The following is a 21,279-nucleotide window of genomic DNA, read 5'->3' on the forward strand; positions in this document are numbered from 1 at the left end:
TGTTCCCCTGCACATGGGGCAGCTTGCCCGCATTGGAAACCAGAGTTTCTTTGCTAGTCCTCAGGCAAAAACTAGCTTTTGTTGCTGTGAGAACCTCAAAGGAGCTTTTCTGGCAAGCACTCGTGAATGGGAGACACTGACACATCCTGCGCTCTTCAGGAATTTTAATGAAGTTAACCAAATCAGAATACAAAAGTAATCTGCTGTATTGATAGACCATCTACTCTTTAGCCAATTTGCTGTGTTGAACAGAAGCTTGTCATGTACAGGGTAGGGTGACAGGAATATCTATGACCGAAAAATCAATTTACTTCAGAGAGACATTCCCGACTGCATCAAGGAAAAAATCCTTCACATTTTACTGGAAACCATCACTCATTTTTTACTTTTCTATTCAAAGCTAGAAGTATTTTCAACCTCGTCTGACTTCTGCTTATAAAGCCTAAAAGATATTTCCTAACCTGTAACCACAAGCTGTTTTTCTGCCAGCAGTTAAGTCTAAGTGCATGTTCTGCCCCTTGTTTTAGAGAGCTTTTTACAAGACTCTAATGGAGGTATGGGCATCTAAGACAGTGGGAGGTGTTGGTTTTATCTCCTTCATGAAACTCCAGACGAGCAAACAGAAAAAGAATAAAGAGAATTTCAAGTGGGAAAATACAGGAGGAGGTGAGATTCCCTCTCTCTTTCCCTGTCTCTGCAATAAAGATAACTCCTGGAATTTTAATCTTTAGTTTATTGTAACAGACTTGAATATGAGGAGCTGGTATACGGGCTTGAAATGCATGGGAGAAAAGATGGCAATGTTGAAGGTCGTGAATACTCTGAAACATGAATGACTGAATAATAGACATCCTGAAATGTTCATTTCAGTTGATTTTGCTAGGTGTCATTTACTCATTAAATTGTATACTATTATAAACATGTTAATAATAGAGAAATCAGTATATAGTCCATCTAGATGCACTTTGAATAGTTCCTTAAAAGCATTTCATAAAAAATCAGCCAATTTAATGATTTTACTGCCATCAGACTGTGGCATAACTGTGGCATGCTGAAGACTGGCTGTAATTTCTTTTATTATATTTATTTGCTTAGCACAAGCAAATTGGGGCAACCAGCACTTGTGAAGATAGAGAAATGTAGTCATGGTACTTGGGACTGCCTTTGAGGTGGTGAAGCTTCTTTTTAAAGACCTTTTTTTCATCTCAGTTTCATTGCAACCTATGATTAAGATCACTGGGAGCTAAAATATTGTTAAGCTCACTGTACAAAATCAGCTGAAGCTAAATTTGATAATGCTTTTGGTCAATTTTACTCATAGAGCCTGAGACATTTGTTTGCAAGATGATAGAAGAAAATTAATTCTGAGCTCAAAAGGGAAGTACTGTAATTGTGAAAATAGCTCATATATTAGAATGAGATGCTAATGTAAGCATGGATATAAATCATTTTAATAATAGAATACAGCAGCCCTCTCTGTGGTTCACACACTTTCGTTAATGGGTTATTGCAAGCTCCTTTCTTCCCATAGTTGTGACGGTGTCTTGTAGAGGCAATGCATGTGGTCAGCTGGGTGTTTCTCAACAAATTCAGCCCCTGTCTTCTACTGAGGGATGATGAAAGTATCAAAATGTGATGTATGCCAGCGCTTCCTTACTCTCCAGGGGTTAATTTTATTAAATTAGATGATTTCACATCAGAATTCAATGGAATTCAATCCCACATTCACTTAAGTGGCATGAATATGGTTCTAGATCCAATTCCAAGCATGGTTAATATTTGGTTACTACACAATAAAAAGTTCCCTTACCACAGTTTGCCTGACCAGCAGAAGCCTAGACAAAACTACCAGCCTTTGACTCATCTTCAGAGTGGCCCCTATTACAGATTGGTATGCATTTAATAGCTGTTTGGCATAAATATGACACAGATGTGAAACACCTGGTTTCATTGTGTTGTTGAGTGCATTAAATCATGTAACTGGCTTCTCAGAGCCTCTTTACCTTCTTTACACTACTATATAAAGGATGATCACTTAGTTTCCAAACTGAATGTGTTTGTATCAGTTTCCCTTATTCAGTTGGCTCTTAGAATCCCAGTATTGTCAGGAAAAAAAAAAAAAGTGTAGCCATGTAAAACCGTTTCAGCATCAATTCATGATTTTCAAGGAACTGATATAGAGCGAGTTGTACAGATACCACATATCTCTCACTGTAAAATAAGAGTTCAGTTCTATTCCTGTCTGGGTGCCCTTAGTGTTGGATGTATAAGCAGCAGGACCAGAAAATAAAGCATTAACAAGTCATGGTATTTGCTGTTGTTTCCTCATTTCCTTTTTTCTCAAGCGCTTCCTTCATACCATTGCCTCTTCAGAAAATACATTCCTTTACCATCTTTCTGACCTGCAGTCTTCACGTTATTCTAGTATAAAATTTTTTTTTGTTTGCTTCATTGACTTTGGAAGACCTACAGTCTCCATCCACTAAGTCCTTCTGAATGCACCCGTTACCTCTTGGTGTAAGTGCCTGAGAATACAACGAAGTTAAATAAAAGAGAGAACAAAAGGATTTTAAACCAGGGACTAAGATCATTGGTGATTACTGAGAATTTGAACTTCATGGAGAATAAAGTAAGAATTACATGTATCCCAGGAGAGGATCGTGGTTGTGCTTCTTGTGTGGTGAGACCTTTGAAGAAGAACTTGCCCAAACAGGCAGTGGAAAAGTGCCTTCATGCTCTGATCATGAATCACCAATATGTATAAACAAGTTTAGATAATGCACAACTGAGGCATTTGTGCCATGTGTTTTGGAAATTGTGGTTATTTTGGAAACCAAAAGGAAGTCTCAGGAGGAAAATTTCACAGTTTTTCCAGCTATTCTACTCTGACCTCATAGCTAAAACTCAAGGCTACTAGACTGAATTCATCTGCTGTTTTACAAAGCTGCGATTTGCACACCAGGCAGTATGAAATCTTCACAATAATGCAGTAATGAATAGCGCCTTTCAGTGCATGTATAGCTTGAAAGATCACAGACTTGTGTCAAAAAGAGATGCTTAGTCAAAACTCTTGCTGACAGAAACAGAGTTGATAGAAGTCTTGCAATAGATTCAAAAGGAAAGTATTCAGGAGGGGACAGATCAACTTTTGAGCAAGCAAATTATTTATATATTTGGAAAATATCCATCACAACAGTAAGAGAAATATCAGTAGGTTTAGAAATACCAATCAGACAAGCTTGGAAAAGTTACTATGGATGTCATAGATTTGTTTAAGCTTTTTCTCTACTTTCAGTACTTGTTTTTCTTGTCTTCTCACTCCAGACAAACTAGATTTTTCGCACTGACTGTCTTGCATTTTGCCATGTTCACAATACATCCAGTTTTGGATCCTGCCCCTTAAATCTACCTTTCCAACAGCTTCTAACATCGAGAATTCTTCCAACCCTCAGAGGGGTCACTTATCTATGGCTCTTCCATCTCTTTATATCTGTCATGCTGAAGAATGTATTTTGTTTAAAGTTTTTCTCTTCAGTTTTTTTCATCCTTCTGATTTCACAGGCAGACTCAGTGATTTACTCTTTACTTCCTTCTAAAATATATTTTCAATATATTCAATATTTCTCTAATCTAGATACTTGCTAGTCTAGCTTTTACTTTATAGAGGCACCTTCAGAGCAGAGAGTTGTTGTTGGTTGTAATATCGCCTTGAAACACTTCCATGGAGACAGGGATGGAGAGGAGAAAAGCATAAGTCACTAATGGAATTATCCAAGAGGTCAAAGAAAAACCATGAAATTATATGCAGAAGATTTTCTTCAAAGCACCCTTCAGTGCACTAATTTAGTGCAGTTTCTAAGTGTATGATAAATTTAAAAAACAATTAGCCCAGCAAACCAGTGCTACTAAAAATTGGTTGTCGAAGTATTCAGATGTAGCAAAATTCTACTACCTTTTGTGTGCATAGGTGCTACTTAAAAAACAGGTAAATGAAGGAAACAGCTGCAATTCACTGGCATGCCGTTTGCACATCTGCTGCTGGTGTTCCGTTATAGTATCCTTGAATTTTCAATTATTTTACCCAATAACCTATTAACTGTATACAAAAAAAATTAGTAAGGAGCTCACATTCTTAAGCTATGATAGATTGTACCACTTGTCTCTTTTCTTCTCTCTCTCATGCAATTTTTTTCAGACTTTTAATAGAAAACAAATGTTGGATGTTCTGCTGTCCTTTTAAGAATAAAAGTCACAAATCATAAAACATTTTCTGTTAACCACATGCTGTTTCCAAGTTACAAATACGTGCTTTAATCAGATCAATGCTATTTTAAAATAGGCTTATATTAGAAACTTCTCTAGTACATATGTACTAGAAATATTATTAGTGACCAACTTGTTATATGTGAGCATATATCAAATATATCATATATTGACAAAACTCTTTTGTTTACAGAACTTTTCACTCAAAATTTAAACAATACTTGTATTTCAAAATATTTAGTCATTTTTTTAATGGAAAACCTTGACAAAAGTGGAATATGGTATTTGGATCACTGATTATGGTTATGTTTGCTTTAGAGCTTCCTTTTGCAGAATATTGTGTATTTTTCTATGAAGAACGCAGAAAGATAAAAATGTAAAGGATTTTCCATCATTTTTTTGTTTCTTTTTAAGGAATAATATTTTGGTTTGATTCATGAGGCTGACATCACAGTTTTGGTTTTATGATTTTATTTTAAACTAAGTTCAGTGATTTTTGTTGACCTGTGTTTCTGATAATTATGCTAAAAAGGACTGTTTATTTTGGAGGAAATCTCTTAAACCAAAAATGTATATAACCCTAACAGTAAACTGCTGTTGTGGTTAAGTGCCTTTCTTCCTATACAAATGTTAAATTAATGTAATTTATCAGATTAGATCTTGCTTTTACACTAATGACATGGTTCACAGAGGATGTATTGTACCTCTTTGAATTAATATAAATTCTATAAAGAGAAAGAAAATTATGTTTTGAATAGCTGCCAAGACACTGTTGTTAGAGCACATGTTTCCAGTTCAAAAACATGTATGGAATTCATGTCAGCATAAAGTTGAGTCTGCAAGACAGTGAATTCAAGGATTAAACTACTCTACAGTCCCAGTGAAAACCCTGATAATGCCAGTGAACTTCTGAGAAGGCAGTAAATTTTAGTTATTGGGGCACATAAATTCATCAGAGAATTAAATGTATTATGTTAGATGAGAAGAAAGTTGATTTTAGAGGTTGAAGACATCAATTTTACATCTCTCTCATTAAGTTTCATTTAAAAAAATAAACTTGCATTAAATTATAGAAGATTAGTAACTGAAGGGCAGTTTACATATGAATCGATTCACTACATGACTCAGAGTTGGTAATGGGAAGAAATATTTTTACCTTCAGTCACCCACATAAATCCAACCCCAGCCTAAAGTGACTCAACCCTGACCATCTGACAGCTATTGGGTGTTCAGCTGTCCGGTGAAATGATAGGGAAAGTGCAGTCAGTAGGCAAGTGTAGAAAACTCACTGCTGTAGGCTCTTGCAGTCATGGTAGGGAAGTTAAGGCTTACGTGAGCCTATCATTTGAACTAGCCATTTAATGACGAATCTCAGAAAAGCATGTCGTTTCTTTAGTCCCTGTTCATGAAAGGAAAGTCAATCTGCCCATCGATAAAGAATGAGGAGCTGTAGTTGGGTGTTCTTGAAATTTGTGAATGGATGTACAGCCAGGTGATGCCAGTACTACAAGAAGCACACAAACTGCAGATGATCCCCAGTGGGATTTTGAATTATGTTGGCAATTATCAGTAAGCACTTTTCTGGTGTGGATAAGATTTGAAAGCACTGGATGGTTCAGATGTGGCAGTAGTCTTAGATCTGGTGTGGGTCTAACGTGCCACTCAGGAGCCCTGTTTTACTCTCCTTTATCCTGTTGTCTTCAGCAGGTGGCAGGTTGCATTTATTGAATTAATTCTGGTCCAACAGCTCTTGAGCAGACCTCGTATGTTATTGTTAGGTTGTTAGAATGGTTTTCCGTGCTATAAGAGAGATTTACAGCTCTATTTTTTATTTTACAGATAACCATTCAGAGGGACAGTGGCTTGGATGTTAGTTCCCCCAAACATGGAAAAGTAGATCCAGACAACATGCCGCATGTTGGTGGAAATACTTGGGCTGGTGGAACAGGTTTTTAATTATTTTCTTTTTTTTTTTTAAATGCATCCTTGACGGATGTCTAAGGGAGATGCTGTGCCAATCAAAAATGCATTTATACAGGGCCACCCTTTGCTTAGAGCTATTTTATTGCATACAGGGTCACTTTATTGTCAGTGAGAAGTAGTATTTGCGGTGTCTAACTTAAACTGTTTATAGCGGATCTCTACTTCAATTACAGTTTGTTGTTGTTTCTTTTCATTGGCTATACAAAGAATCAGAAGCTTGCAGCCGTAAAAACCAGGCTGAGTCATTTGCCATTCTCTTAGATGTCTCTGTAGCCACAGCAATTTAGGCAGCGTAGGCAAGAGGCAACAGAACAGGCAAAGTGGCTCCTAATTCTAAAACGGTGTGATAGGGATCACCAGGTAAAGTGGTTTAGGAACAGAGTAAACCAACAAATTCTAGGGAGAAGAGAGAGCATGAACAATGGCTTTATGGAGGAGATGTGCAAGACTTATGTGTCCTATAGTCCCCTTTGTACAAGGTGGAAACAATTATGAATCCGGTCTCAAGGGATTCCATTGAGGTCCTTCTTAACCGTGATAGCTGTTTGGGTTTGAAAATCTTTGCCAATAAATATTTCTACTTGGGATTGTTGGCAAATTTTTTGGAACATCTGTAGATATGACAACATAAGCTTTAAAGAAAATGCATTCTTGTTTATTATTGAGTGCCTATTCTTAATTATCTTAATCATGTTAGGTGGGAGAGACACCGCTGGGTTAGGTGGCAAAGGTGGGCCATATCGACTGGATGCTGGCCACAGGGTTTACCAAATATCTCAAGCTGAAAAGGATGCTGTTCCTGAGGAGGTTAAGAGAGCTGCTCGAGAGATGGGTGAAAAGGCCTTTAAACAGAGGTAATGTGAAAGTCTCTATTTTCCCTTCCTTTCCCAGAAGAATTTGAAAAAGGTGGCTAAAAAGAATTTTCTTTCTTAACTGTATTTATCAACTACCTTTCCCTGACATTAGCATTTAAAATAATTTACTAGCATATGTTTAACTCTTCTGGACAAGGTGCGTAGCATATTCTATTGAATTAAGCCACACTGTTAAAATGACTTTGTGATTTGGTAGAGTAAAACATAACTAGGTGAATAAGGAGACTGATGTCTCCTCTTTTCTCTTTTGTAAAAAAAAAGATCTCTTTTCTAAAAAGAGATCTACCATAGCAAAGTTTCTTTGAGTTATGATGAATCCAGATTGTGTGTTGTTAGGAATTCATCAGCTAACAAATGTCTTTCAAAATGGACCGTTACAAGCAAATTGCTTCTGTTTGAAAGACCTATAGCCAAATGGTGAGATGATTTGAGCTATTAGAGCTCAGCAGAGACTTTTACACAAACCACAGATCTTCCCAGCATTAGTGTAATGCATGGTTGCGAATCAGCTATTTCTCAGACTGTGCACAGAGATTTCAGATTTCTTCCATGGACTGAACTCTCAAGACAAACTGTTTCAGCCCAGCGGGCTGGACTGAATCTAGCCATGTGCTGGATGGTAGGCTGGCCAGATACACAATAGCTGCCTTGCTATCTGATGCTGGGACATGGAAAACATCAAATGGTGCGCACTCCTGCATATCCACCTGTCCCCTAAATAGTTCTTCACTCTTAGACCTCTGTAATTACATTCCAATTGTGAATTTCACCAGTTTAAGATATGTTTAGCTGCGACGTTAAGGATACAGAACTTCAAGTGGGCACATCTTAACTTATAGAAAAAGCATATATCTGATTTCGTGGTGCAGATGTTGCGTGCTCTGTTAGGCCTCTGGACAGGATTGTGTTCAGTGACATGACTCATTTTTGTGTGGGGGAGCACATTTTTGTTAATGTTTATTTAAAACTTCTTTGCTTCAAGGTTTCATTGTTTCATGAAGCACAAAGATAGGTATTTGAGACAGAGTTACTAGTTGTAGGTCTTCAAGGACAGATTTTATAGTGTGTCTTTACTTAACTTTTGTGTTAAAGCATAGCTCGTGATATGTTTAAAATACTCTGACGGTGAAGTAATGAATAGACACTCATGATCCTTTTATGTACAGATAGCCACACCTGAGCCAATAAAACCTTTAGAATGTGATCACAGTTTTCAGAATATCTGACTTGCTTCCCAAACATTAAAGCAGATTAGGAGATAGACAAAGGATTAGTAACTTCAGTAAATTTTAATGTAATGCAATCCCTGTAGACATTGGTGATCACCTGCCTTTTCAAAAATTCACAAAAGCAGCTGCCACTTCTTTGATTTCTCTCTCATGTCTGGTATTACAGTCTGAATTTGCCTGTTCTCAGGTAAGCTTGTAATTTATGTATGTAAATGGACAATGTGCTTGTTTCCTAAACTATTCTTAGCTCCCTGTTCTTTGCTTTAGATTGAAAGAGATTCGGATGAGTGAATATGATGCATCAACTTACGAAAGGTTCTCTGGAGCAGTCAGACGTCAAGTTCAGTCACTCCGCATCATCTTAGACAATCTGCAGGTAATCTTAGATTCACTGATAAAGGAACACAGTGAGCTCATTACATTAGGCCCCAAATATTCTCCTGCTAATATCCTGTTAGCATCTGGCGATCATACATTTGAGGGCTAAAAGCAGATTCAGGTTATAATCATGGTTAGGAAAAACAGTCTCAGATTACTATTTCAAAGGCAGCTTTTAAGTGCTCATCTCTACAGGTTACAGTATCCCCATACCACAGCTTACAGAGAATACTTATTCAGGAGCACAATTTTGTGAAAGAAAATACTATATGTTATTAAAAGAATATACGGTGGTGTGTAGATCACAGTCTTTGTATTCACCTCCTGTCCAAAAGACTTTTTTAGCTTAGAAGTGCAAAGCCATAGATGTTAAAAGAAACACTCACTCCAGGTCATAGCTGTACTGTATATGCAGCTGAAAGCACAAATTTTCTCAGGTTTGTTTTTAACTCTTGCTAATAAAAATAGGTGTAGCTCAAATCTAAGTGGAAGCTGACCAGAAACGCCAGTTTGCCTTGCTGCTAGTAATTGGTCCTGTGGTTGGTCGTTCCAGATTTTATTAAAACTAGTGTTCATATACGAGGTGAATAAAATTAAAAGTGCATTGTTTCTCGGCGGAATCTGCTAATCTTCTGTGAATATTAAAGGAGAATAAATTTTACTCCTTATAAGACATCTCCGATTAAAAATATTTCTGTTGAAGGCTACCTACAACTGGTATACATATACCTTGTCTATTAGTTAGTCACTGTGCTGTGTGTAATCTGTCTCCTTACAACAAAACTGAAATATATAAAGTAATTACTTTATACGATCGATAGACGACTCCTGGGTCAAAAACTCCAGTCCCCTGGTATTGCAAGTAAGAGAGGTAACATTTTTCTTTACCTTACTTATATCTTTAAGCCATTGTGACTACAACAAATCTACTATAATGACACGTGCACACAGAACCATTAGCTGGTTTTACTATGAATGTATCCATTCAGAGAGCTCCTTATATAATGAACATATAAGATGGTCATGATTAGATGATTCATGCACCTAATATGTGTTTCAGTTCAGGACATGGGCATTTGGCTTATAAAGACGAGTTTCAATTGAAAATTTTTAGATAAAAATCTCAGGTTTTCCTCCATCATTTATATCTAAGTGCTTTTTTTACCATGTTTCTAGTAGATGTGCCATTGGAAGCGCATTCTAGGTGTGAAGTGAATAAGCAAATCTTCAGTTTAAAGTCTTTTTTTAGTCTGCCCTATCTATTCCTTGGAGCCAAAATTCTTCTACATTCAGGAATCACATTAATCGTAATCGAAGTATAACATATTCTAATATAAGGAGACGTATCCTGTTGCTTTGTTAAAAAGGTCATTTTAATATCAAGGCAAAGTCTTATAAGCCTCAGTATTTTATGAGACTTTGCTAACTTCCTGGCAAAATCTATAACAGCTAATCACAGATCTAGTAAATGTACTTTATGATGAAAAATAACAAACTCACTGGATTTGGAAAAGCTAGCTCATAGAATAAGAGCAATATTGAAAGCAAATTTTTACCTTTATAGCTTTTTATACAGATTTTGGTAGGGTTTTTTATTAGAAAATGCACTAGGAAAATTAAGATAAGTGATAACGGGAGTGACTTAGTTGCAAAATGCTTTCTGTTAATTGGAAAGCTGAGTCCAAGCACATTTCATGTTATCTTTTTGAGGGGGAAAAAAATTACTTGAATTCTTCAGCATGGTAAGTCATTCAAACCTGATGAAGGACTATGCTTCTCTCTCACATTTTTTCTGGACAGTCCTATGTGCACCATGGGTTCTCAGCTAAAACTGTTTTCTTTCTGTTATCAGTCAGACATTCCTCATTTCTCAAATAAGAAGTAAATGGCACAGTCAGTCACAGTAAACGTTGCAGCTCAGATGTCTGCGTGTTTTTAACTTTGTGAAAATCCCAAATTGCCTTCTCAGTAGAGAACACTTTTGGCTTTTTAAAAGTATTTGAGTTTGCTTTGTTTCAAACTCAGTGTGTTCACATAATCGGAATATATTGTCCAAGTTTATTTAACCTGTATTTTCTTTTCAACACATGCCTTTTTATTGTTAGGTTTGTGGGGTTTTTTAAAAATATGTTCCTTTGATTAGATTTTACATTCCAAGAATCAAGAGGCTAGGATTCAGGTCCAGTTGTTGATGGCTCACAAAAATTAGTAGCAGCAGAAAGAGATGTTTGGAACATGCTGATCCTTGACAGTGATACATAAATACGGCCTGAGAATGTAATTTCATTGTTCATTTTACTTCTAATAACTCACATTACGAGTTGTCATTTATCTTCTGTAGAAGTAGCAAAGCCAGAAGTCCAGGAAATCCAGTCAGTGATGAGATGTCTCCTCTCTTCTAATGCTGGCCAAACCCTGAATAACAATTGCCTGTCGGAACTCTAGATTCAAAAGCTTATGGTCTGTCAGTCACTCAGAAAGACCTTCTTAGATTTTAGATGACTTACCTTCCAGAAGTTACTTCTCTTTTTATTGATCATTGCAAAGGGAATCTGCGGTAACTGTCCCTGTAGCTTCTGAGTATCATATAGGCACCTACATTTAAACTGGGCAAACCTGAGCGTGAGTCACGGATTTAGATGATGTGGGAACTGTCTGGTCACAGCAACAAGGACAAAGTAGCAGCAGTCCTATAATAATGTGGCTCAGAGAGCTGATGATGCAAAATCCCGTGCCCTGTCAGTAGTAGTTTTCTGATTTCAGCAGCTAAGAGGACATATGCATAAAATTTTCCCAGAAACAAATGCAGACCACAACTGGCAGTATTTAATACCATCCTATACTGTTACCTAGGATACATATACAAGCTACGTATTTAGATGTCATCACTTCACATAACTTTTTCTGTGATACTTGCAGACATCACAGTTATATTTTGTAAAATTCTTATTTTATTTTTTAAATACGCCTTTGGTTTCTGTCAGGGAAAAGAATTACTGCAGTGGTGTATTGTGATCAGCCATTGCCATGATGATAAGATACAGTATCTAGCACATTTTCCTAATCTTCCTAATTTCAAAATGGTTGCACTATATTGCAATAGTAATGGGTTGTATGCCCTTTCTAGTAAAATATCAAAGCAAGGTATATATGTAGTAGTTCTACTTTTCTCATAAAATTCTAAATGTTTTTAAACTTATGTTGCTTTTAAGCTTATGAAAATTATATATTGAAAATGTTTTGAAGCTTTTCTGTAATATATATGCGCATTATATAACACATGCTAAAGGGGATTTTTTTTCAGTTTTTTTGAAAGGAAATAAATTCTTTGGAATTCTGCATGGAAGAGGCAGATGTTAAGTAGTCTAAATAATTTTAGCATTATTTTGGAAAGAGGTTAAGTCAGATTTTGTCGACATTCTTTCTTATTTTAGAAGAGAATGTCAACTCTGTGTTCCTCCAATAAAATTTCAGCTCAGATACTGGCTTTTGTTGCCTAAGCTTCAAAAGCTATTAAATGGATTTTAAACATGTCCATAGTTAAAAGCAATTTTCTCTCACCCTGCTATTCCTTGAACAGCAAATAGCCCCAAACCTAAATCATTGTCAATGAGAACAGTAGTGAAACTAGTTGGGAATTTGCTCAATGAAACCAAAACTTTATAGTCTTGTGCTGGTTCTCCCTCCTGCCTACTGAAAGGAAGCAAATGACAAAAATTTCGGAAAACAGCAGCCCTAAGGAAGCGTTAAGGAACTACCTCTGTTCCAGTACTTACAGTGGCTCGGATGACTAGGAACGAAGTAATCTCATGTGCATCATCCTGGAAGGTGCATGATTCATTTTAGACAGGCTCTGCTCACTCAGCAGCATTTTTTGCGATGGTTAGTTGGAGTGTTGTTGAAAACTGCCATGGGTTACACTACTCAGTTTTTCACAGCAGGAAAACTCCTACAGTGTGATATTTTGGTGGAGCACGTAGAGGTCACCTGGAATTTGCAGGTATCTTTTTGTGATGTTACACAGCTCTTCGGGCAACAGAGGAATCGATGATCCTATGGAAGAAGGGACTTCAAATTTCATCCCCAGAGTATTTAATGATAGTGGAAACTACCAGTTAGTGGTACAAACTCATGGATGCCCCACTGCCAGAGTGGGTTAGAGCTAGGTTGACTGTAGCACCATGAAAATATATCAGAGGGCACAACTGAGTGAATTCACAACATAAGAAATATTTTCCACTTTCCCCTTCTGTGATTACTGGAGGGCTCAGTTTTCCATGTATTGGCATTGGTTTTGCCTCCCATCAGAAAGCATCTGTAAAGCTTCTGGCACTACCTAACTAAAAAAACTGTGTTTTTTAGTTTAAAAAACCTAACTAAAAAACCTAAAAAACAGCTATGTTAATTCTATACTGTAAAATGAATTTATCAAAACATTTTCCTTGTGGCTTTGTGTTCTTTCTGCCCACCATTTTCATAGGTAAGTAGTCCATTAGTCTTGAGTAACTATAGGCAATAGACAGTAGTCCAGAACTCCTCCTTCCATGCACACCAAAAAGAAAAACTCATCAGTTTTGACCAAAGCAAAATCAAAGATTCTCTGAGGCTTAAGAAGCCATCATCTGACTGCTCAGACTGTACAAAATTATAAAGATTCATCCTCTCAAATCCCAGGCCTGCAGTTTACTGGAGATTTGTAATGTAACGCTTCCTGCTTGTCAGAGTGACTGATTTTCATTCCTGAGAAACGTTCAAGGCAGTTTGTGTCCTGCTGGGTATTTGATTTGCCTCCAGCTGCTGACCAGCAATTTCCTGAGAGGGCAGAAGCATTATACATATATAAATTTAAAATCTTCTTTCTTTGCTGGGCCTACTGCTAAGATGAGCAACTTCAATCTGAAGATTTAAGCAGAAATTAAATAAGCCATTAGACCCATACATGCAGACTCTAATTTTAAGAAAAAAGGTTAACATTTCTGGAGTCTACAGTTAAACTCCCATATATGAAACAACTTAAAAAGACAAAATTACAAAGGGAACATCTTATTTTTCAGTGTTCATTTTTCTTTTAGAGAAAAAGAACAAGACATCTATGAAAATGCGTTTGGATTTATTTCACTTATGCCAAAACTATCACATCATTAGAAAGAAAATTCATGGGTATGTCATGTTCAGTAGGGGTTAAATGTTCTAACATTCACTTGCATCACTGAGTGAATTAAGGTTTGTTTTCTGTTGTAGGCCAAGGGTAAGGAAAGGCAATGGCTGAGACATCAAGCTGTTGGAGAGCTAGACGATGCCAAAATCATTGATGGGCTGACAGGAGAAAGAGCCATATATAAACGACGGGGAGAACTTGAGCCACAAGTAAGTATCCAACAAGTAGCAGGGAAAGGTGGGGAAGAACCTAACCAGTTTGCTGATTTCATAGTGGCTGTATGGTATGTGTTTGGTGTTTGAGTAAGTCATAGGGATAAGAAACTCAGAAGAATCATCTCTGGTTTGGGAAGTCCCTAGCTTGGGAAGTCCCTGATACAGAGGCAACCACAGGATGGAAAATTTGCTTTACTGCTTCTTATAGTCTTCCATATGTCTTTCCCGTTGGCCACCGTCAGAGACAGGATGCTGATCTAGACAGTGCTTTGTTTTGATCCAGTGCAAGAGTTTTTATGTTCTTGTTTTTCTAAAAAAAAAGGCAAAATATTTTCTCATTAATTTAATTTTTTTAATAAATACCCTGACACCCAGGGAATTTTAAAAAAAAGTGTTTTACAAATGTCTTCTCCTTATTCCATGATATGCAAAGAATTTCAACTTCCACAGATATTTGGATTTGCGAGAATAAAAATTATAATGGGAAAAAAGTGTGAGGAAAAGCCGTTAAGATACGATGAAGTTGTCCGTTCTATGGCTCAATTCAGCCATTCTTTAGAATATGTTATGGTTAGTCCTATGTGAGTCAGCAACAGAGAAACCACTTGAATCAGACCAACAAAACTTGGCCAGAACTGGTGGGGCTAGTCCATAATATTTAACAGTAATACTTAATGACAGATTACAATTTTTAACTACGCTAAGAATTTTTTTTAAAATAACTGAGTACAACATGTTTTTGCATGTCAGCTACCCACATCTGATGAATCCCTGGTATTATTTTTTATGCTACTTGGTCCTGATGTCTGTTGCTTTGAACAGTTTATGGAACTTGGCACTGCCTGTGTGAAAGATCAGTACGGAAAAAGTTATTAGATCTTCATTTCTCTTTTTCTTTTTCCAAAATGTATTTACTCAATATATTAGTTTTAAGGCTTTGTAAAAATAGTTCAATTAGGAAAACAAAGACACCTTTAAGTTTTGAATAAAAAAATAAATGTAGGATTTAATGGGCCCTCTCTCTCCCTTTGGTTTTGGAAGGACACGGATGCCACAGAAAGTAATTAAAAGAATAAAGCACACAAATGCTAGCAACCATTTGCAGGTGAAAGAAACATTTTAGTTATTTGTTTTTAATATGACTTGGGTTTTGCCAGATCATCTTTAATAGGCTTGTATTGTACTTGAATCCAGACTCATCTCACCGCACACTAAATAAAACACCTCCTTTGAATGTACTGTGCCAAAAATTGTTAAAACAGATGGGGATTGTTTTCACACACACACACACAAAATAGTTTCAGCATCAGAATGAAGAAGAAACTAGTAGTTAATCAGAACAAGTTTTCAAACATTTTTGGAATATTATTAACCTCAGCAGACAATTTTTGCAGTCATATACGAGTCCCTGTTAGTACTGTAAGCCAAGGAAAAGCATTTCCATTATGAGCCTTGGCAGAAAGAGCAAATTTGAGAGTCTCTTTACTGAAATAAATGTTAAGAATCAAAACTGAGACAGAAAAAGTATTTTCCTGACAAGCATCCATGGAATTTTTTGAGGTATTTTGTTTCTAGTCATTGAAGGTGAGGGGAAAGAATGAAATGAGGTATCCGTTAGGTAAGTGGTTAGAAACAGTTAGAAAAAAGGGTAAAATGTTTTATTTCTTTTTTTTTAATAATCAGTGTTTGCTGGATAAAAGTTTTTTGCTTTGCAAATTGTGTTGGGTTCTCTTTTTGAAATGTTTTCTCCTTGCCAATGTTTAGCTTTCTCATTTAGACTGGGTTCTTTTCTGCTGTGTTTCCCTGTCAGCCTGGGAGCCCCCAGCAGAAACCTAAACGCTTGCGCCTGGTGGTGGATGTTTCTGGTAGCATGTACCGCTTTAATGGGGTGGACGGACGACTGGAACGCTCCATGGAGGCTGTCTGCATGGTCATGGAAGCTTTTGAGAATTATGAGCACAAATTCAAGGTAATTACAGCTGGTCTAGGAGCTCTGTGGTTATTGCACAGGCTGCGTGGAGCAGTGGAAAAAGTGTTTCAGCAGTCAGTCTAGCCAAAGAACATTATTCATTCCTGCAAGGAAATAAAGACATTAATCTGTTTCTAGCAACCTGAAAAATAATACTAGTGAATGGATAAGAAACATTACACACTTCAGCAAGGGAGAATTCAGTCTAGGACTTTTACAACTTTGATTTAGAGAAATATGCTGCCTTTTTCTGTATTTATCTGTTTATTTGTTTCTTTGAGGAGAAAAGCTTACGCCTGTAGAACACAAGTAAGTATGAGCTTCAGGACATGCAAAGATGCCCAGCCTTTCCGTCTGCACAGAGTACAGACAGTATTACTTTGTCAAGAGAAAAGACCAAACTTCTTTGTCCATTACTTGTGTTCTCTTGCAGTTACCTGAAAGCAACAAAATAATTTCTTATACTGAAAGATATTAGGTTCCAAATGTTATTTAATGGTAGCCTACAAAGGAAATTTTGTACCCTTTTTTCTCTCAGTAAACAAGGTCTAGGGTATGTTTCTTCAACCTCAAAAAAGACAGGAACAGCCAGTCTCAAGTTAATTCTTGACAAACTCAATGTGTAATGGGAGAATAAAGATGTCCAATGCCTTTACTGAACAGCATCTCAAACATAAGACTTAAAATATATCTGAACAAAATGTAAAAACTCCTAAACAAAATGAATAGAAAACTTAGTCCACATTAATTCAGCCAGGTCTGCTTCACATTGTTCCTTCGGCAGCATAATCCTACAAGTTTTTGTTCTTGTGTAGAATCTCCTGTACAAAAACAGGCTATGTACTTCTAGAATGTCGTGTAAAGTACAATCATTCAGACTTCCATTTGTCAGAAAAAGGCTATAAAATGAGACAGGCATTATGTTTTTAGCCTACTTTCCTAAGGAAATGAGGTGTGTGCTATCATAGTCTCTGGCAGTCATGCTATTTCCCCTTTAAACATGCTTAAACAGAGTATGTTGCCTGATTGCAAACATTCAAAACAGTGGTTTTGTTCCCAAATACACTGAATTCCTCACCAGTGCCGAGTACAGGGGCACGATCTCTTCCCTACTCCTGCTGGCCACACTATTCCTGATACAAGCCGGGATGCTGTTGGCCTTCTTGGCCACCTGGGCACACTGCTGGCTCATGTTCAGCTGGTTGTCAACCAGCACCCCAGGTCCTTCTCTGCTGGGCAGCTTTCCAGCCACCCTTCCCCAAGCCTGTAGCGGTGCATGGGGTTGTTGTGACCCAGGTGCAAGACCCAGCGCTTAGCCTTGTTAAACCTCATACAATTGGCCTTGGACCATTGATCCAGCCTGTCCAGATCTCTCTGCAGAGACCTCCTACCCTCAAGCAGATCAAAAATCCAACCCAGCATGGTCTCGTCTGCAAACTAACTGAGTGTGCACTCAATCCCCTCCTCAAGATCATTGATAAAGATATTAAATGAGAATGACCCTAAAACTGAGCTCTGGGGGATACTGCTCGTGACAGGCTGCAGAAACGGGCATATCTGATCAACACACGTATTAGTATGGCCAGATGCAGGATCATCCACAATGGAAGATGAAACAGAAGTAGCGGACAGAAGGATAAACATGATACTTTGGGGTATAATCAACATAGCTTTTGTAAAGGGAAGTAATGCATTCTGAAGAGCCTGTATGAATGTGGCAAACAAGGTTGGTTGATAGAGTCTCCTTAGCCAAAAGCATTTGACGAAGTCCCTCAAGAAAGGCTCATAAAGAAATGATACTTTTTTGGGGATAAAAGGGAAAGCCTTCAGATGGAGGAACTACCGCTTAAAATATAGAAAACAGACTAAGTGGTCATTTTTTAGAGCGAAGAAGTGAAGGAAGGTCACTTATGGAACTGTGTTGGGATTTGTGCCAGAGCCCATGTTTTTATGTTGTTCTGTATATCATAAGTGATCTGTAAAACGGCATGGATAGAGAGGTGACAAAAGTTGCTAGTTTTATGAAGTTATTTTGGAAAACAAAAAGGGGAATCCAGCTGCAAGAAGTTGGAGAAGGACCTGGCCATAAATGGTGACTGGGAAATAAAATGGCAGGTGCTGTTCAGTGCTATTAAATATGAAGTGCAGCAGATGGACGAAAGCAATTCTGTTTTTAAATACACAGTGAGGAAGTCTGAGCTGTCTGTGAGAGCTCACTCTCAGCTATATATTAGTGGTCAACAAAGAAGTCTTGTAATTATGTTGTATGGCTCTTTGAACATGCAGTGCCCACCAGCTGTCAAAAAAAGCTAACTGAATGTTAAAAACTATTAGCAAAAGAACAGAGAATAAAGCAGAAAGCATCAGAATGTCGCTCTAAACATCCATAGTGCATTCACATCAGGAGTAACGTGTGCAATTTTGGTCCCCCAACTCACAAAAGTTGTTGTACAGCTGAAAAAGAAGAGAGGGTGTCAAAGATTACAAAGGGTATGGAAGCATCCCCATGCAAGAAATGGCTAAGTGGGCAAGAACTGCTCAGTTTGCAGGAGATAAAAATCAAGGAGCTGGTAAAATCTTGAGAAAAATGGAAACAGTGACCAGGGGACAGTTGTTCATTCTGTTCTACCTCAGCCATTTTGCTCTTGTTATGAACAATTAATTATTTTACATTTACACAACAGAGGACAGTGGCATAGAAGGTGATGACACAGAAAAAAGATATAGTGCAGTGGTAGATAACCAGCTGTCCTTATTTCCAGTGCAGCTCTATAGCTGAGAACCCAGGCATGACCCTCAGGCACGTGGTAAAGGAATAACATGTAGAAGTAGAGAGCCAGCCCACTGTGCAGAATTAGTAAGATCATTAAGAACTGTCTTCAGTTCTAGGATTTTAAAATCTGTTCCGTTACCTTTCAAATCCCTCTGTGTCTATTACAAATTATTATGTTTTGCTTGGCAATAGTTGCTGCTGGCCAGTGTTTTGCCCCGCACATAGATGAAACCCTGTATTTGGCCATGCAAATAGCTCAAAGTGCAATTAGTTGTAACAGTAAATGTGCCTCTCTGACAACCACTTGGCATTTATAAAAACGCTTACACAAAAACTTTGCGCAGTTTTTAGATGTGAAAATTGCCACTCTCTGATAATAGACAGGAGTACTAATGTTATCCTTACAATCTCCGAGTTAAGAGAGCTGTAAGGCCAATTTTATACTTAAAATAACAGTGGTGAGGAAGATGCTGGAAATTTTAGTGACATACGAAGGAAAAAATGTTGTCATCAGCTGCTACATCTGTTCGGCTTCAGTTGCCTCTAGGGTAACTCGCCTCCATTTAAGGGCTCCTTCCACTGGATAGAGAGCTTTGGGGGGAGCCAGTAACAGCCCCTTGATTCAAGGCTGGCCAGAACCAGTGTGAACTCTGTCAACTTCAGAGCTGCTTTTGCCCGAGGGAAGAAGAGTATTTTTCTTCCTCCACATCTCTCCGTGCTGCCTCTTTGGGATTTGATTCACTCTAAGCATAATACCTACAAGAGTAGACCAGAAATTACTAGGACAGCAAACAAGATGTAGCCGTATGTTTCACTGGCCACTGGTCATGCCCCAAAATGAACACAAACAGAGACATTTATTAACTGATTGTGCTTGAACCATATTCTTAACATGATCCAATGATTAGGCTAAAGTACCTTTTTTTAACCTGTGTTTCACAGTCCTCTCATATGAGAAATCTCCCATGCATGTGCTGATGGACTCTCTGGGTCATTCCTTTGATAAAAATAAATAACATTTCTGAAATCTCCAGCTCAAAAATACAGATATATTTTTTTGTTTCTGTATAGTCTGGCATGGCAGTTGCTACACCTGCATGAATGCAATCAATAACCAGAACGTGCTACTTCCTCTGTTTCTAATGAGTGCGGTTAGGTCTTCAAAGAGTAAGAGACACAGCAATTGTTTTAAAATATCAGTCACTCTGGTCTGTAAAACAGTAACATTTTGCAAGATGCTGTTAATTTTTCTCAGGACAAAGCTGACGTTTTAGTATGCCTGCAAAAATAGCATACATTTCTCATGTCTAAAAGAGGAACCATATGAAAAAAAGAGAAAAAAACTCACAACTGTGTTGTGTGCAATGACAAATCTGCAATTTATCACATTTTTCTTTCTCTTCCATATCCTCCTCTTGCCTTCCAAGAGTGGTTTTATACAGACAGACTTTTTTTGGCCTTTAGATATGCCTGCTGTTATCTGTTCCTGTAGTAGCCCCATCTGCAAGGGTCACAACAACATGTGCTGCAAATTTGAGGGGTTTCTCATACATGTGTTGAAGCTGAGGGACCATCAGGCTTGTTCAGCAAAGCATTCAAAGGGGATTTACATAGTAAAGTTCCCTTCTGCTATCTAACTGCACTGCAAACTTTGGAAATCAGTTCTTGGTTGAAGATCACTTTTCTGCTGGTGCTTGGTTTAGTTCTCTGCTGAATAAGGTTGTGAATTAATCAGATGGGGTTTTCATTGGTTGTTTTATCCTATCAGCTGAGCTTTCCCCATGTGGGGTACTCCTTGGTATCACTGATAATGTTGATTGTCTGACTGGTCTTTACAGCACTGCATGAAGGTAGAGGATACTTTCTCCCTGCCTTCTTATACAGAAGAGCTAAGTATTGAGTATATGACGGTACCAAGCAGGTAACAACGTTATCCTTCATAAAAAGTCAGACAAGTGCCAGCAGGTATTTGTCAGCTTTTTACACTTGCATAGGACAACCTGCCTGCTGCCATTTCCCATAAGTGCAGGCAGTGAATCATTCCTTGTCAAGTGGGAAATGCGAGGCTCATCCCACAGTCAGGAGATCCATTTAAATTAACAGACATGTTTCAAAGCCCTCCTCCAATGTCATCTCATCCACGCTTCCTCTGAAGTGCTTTATTAAAGAAAAGAGTGGGAGTGACTGAGATAGTAGAAGCTGCAGTCTCAGTCTCATCCTAATAATGGAAGTTAAATATGCTCCTACAAAGGCCCCTTGACCCCTTTAAATGTGTGGGTGCATCACTTACACGCGTAAGTTATGAGAAGCAAGTTATTTTGCAGGATTGAAGGAATGATCTTTTGTGCATCTCATTTTAGGTGCCAATTATTTGAAAATGTACAGAAGGGCAGTTTGTTCCTTGTTTTATCTGAGGTAGTATTATGTCTGTCACAC

At 37.7% G+C, this 21,279-nt stretch overlaps 1 protein-coding gene across 2 annotated transcripts in view; it reads left to right on the forward strand.

The window, feature by feature from the left end:
- The window catches only part of VWA8 (von Willebrand factor A domain containing 8), a 195,207-nt gene that overhangs the window by 163,913 nt on the left and 10,015 nt on the right, over positions 1-21,279 (forward strand). For both annotated transcript variants that reach the window (XM_075087631.1, XM_075087621.1), the window contains exons 38-42: positions 6,103-6,211; positions 6,944-7,100; positions 8,618-8,726; positions 13,970-14,095; positions 15,912-16,070. In XM_075087631.1, the coding sequence (XP_074943732.1) occupies positions 6,103-6,211; positions 6,944-7,100; positions 8,618-8,726; positions 13,970-14,095; positions 15,912-16,070 (660 nt within the window). The remainder of the gene's footprint in view (positions 1-6,102; positions 6,212-6,943; positions 7,101-8,617; positions 8,727-13,969; positions 14,096-15,911; positions 16,071-21,279) is intronic.

The sequence above is a fragment of the Phalacrocorax aristotelis genome, chromosome 1 (genome assembly GCF_949628215.1).
Source record: "Phalacrocorax aristotelis chromosome 1, bGulAri2.1, whole genome shotgun sequence".
In the NCBI taxonomy this organism is placed as follows: Eukaryota; Metazoa; Chordata; class Aves; order Suliformes; family Phalacrocoracidae; genus Phalacrocorax; species Phalacrocorax aristotelis.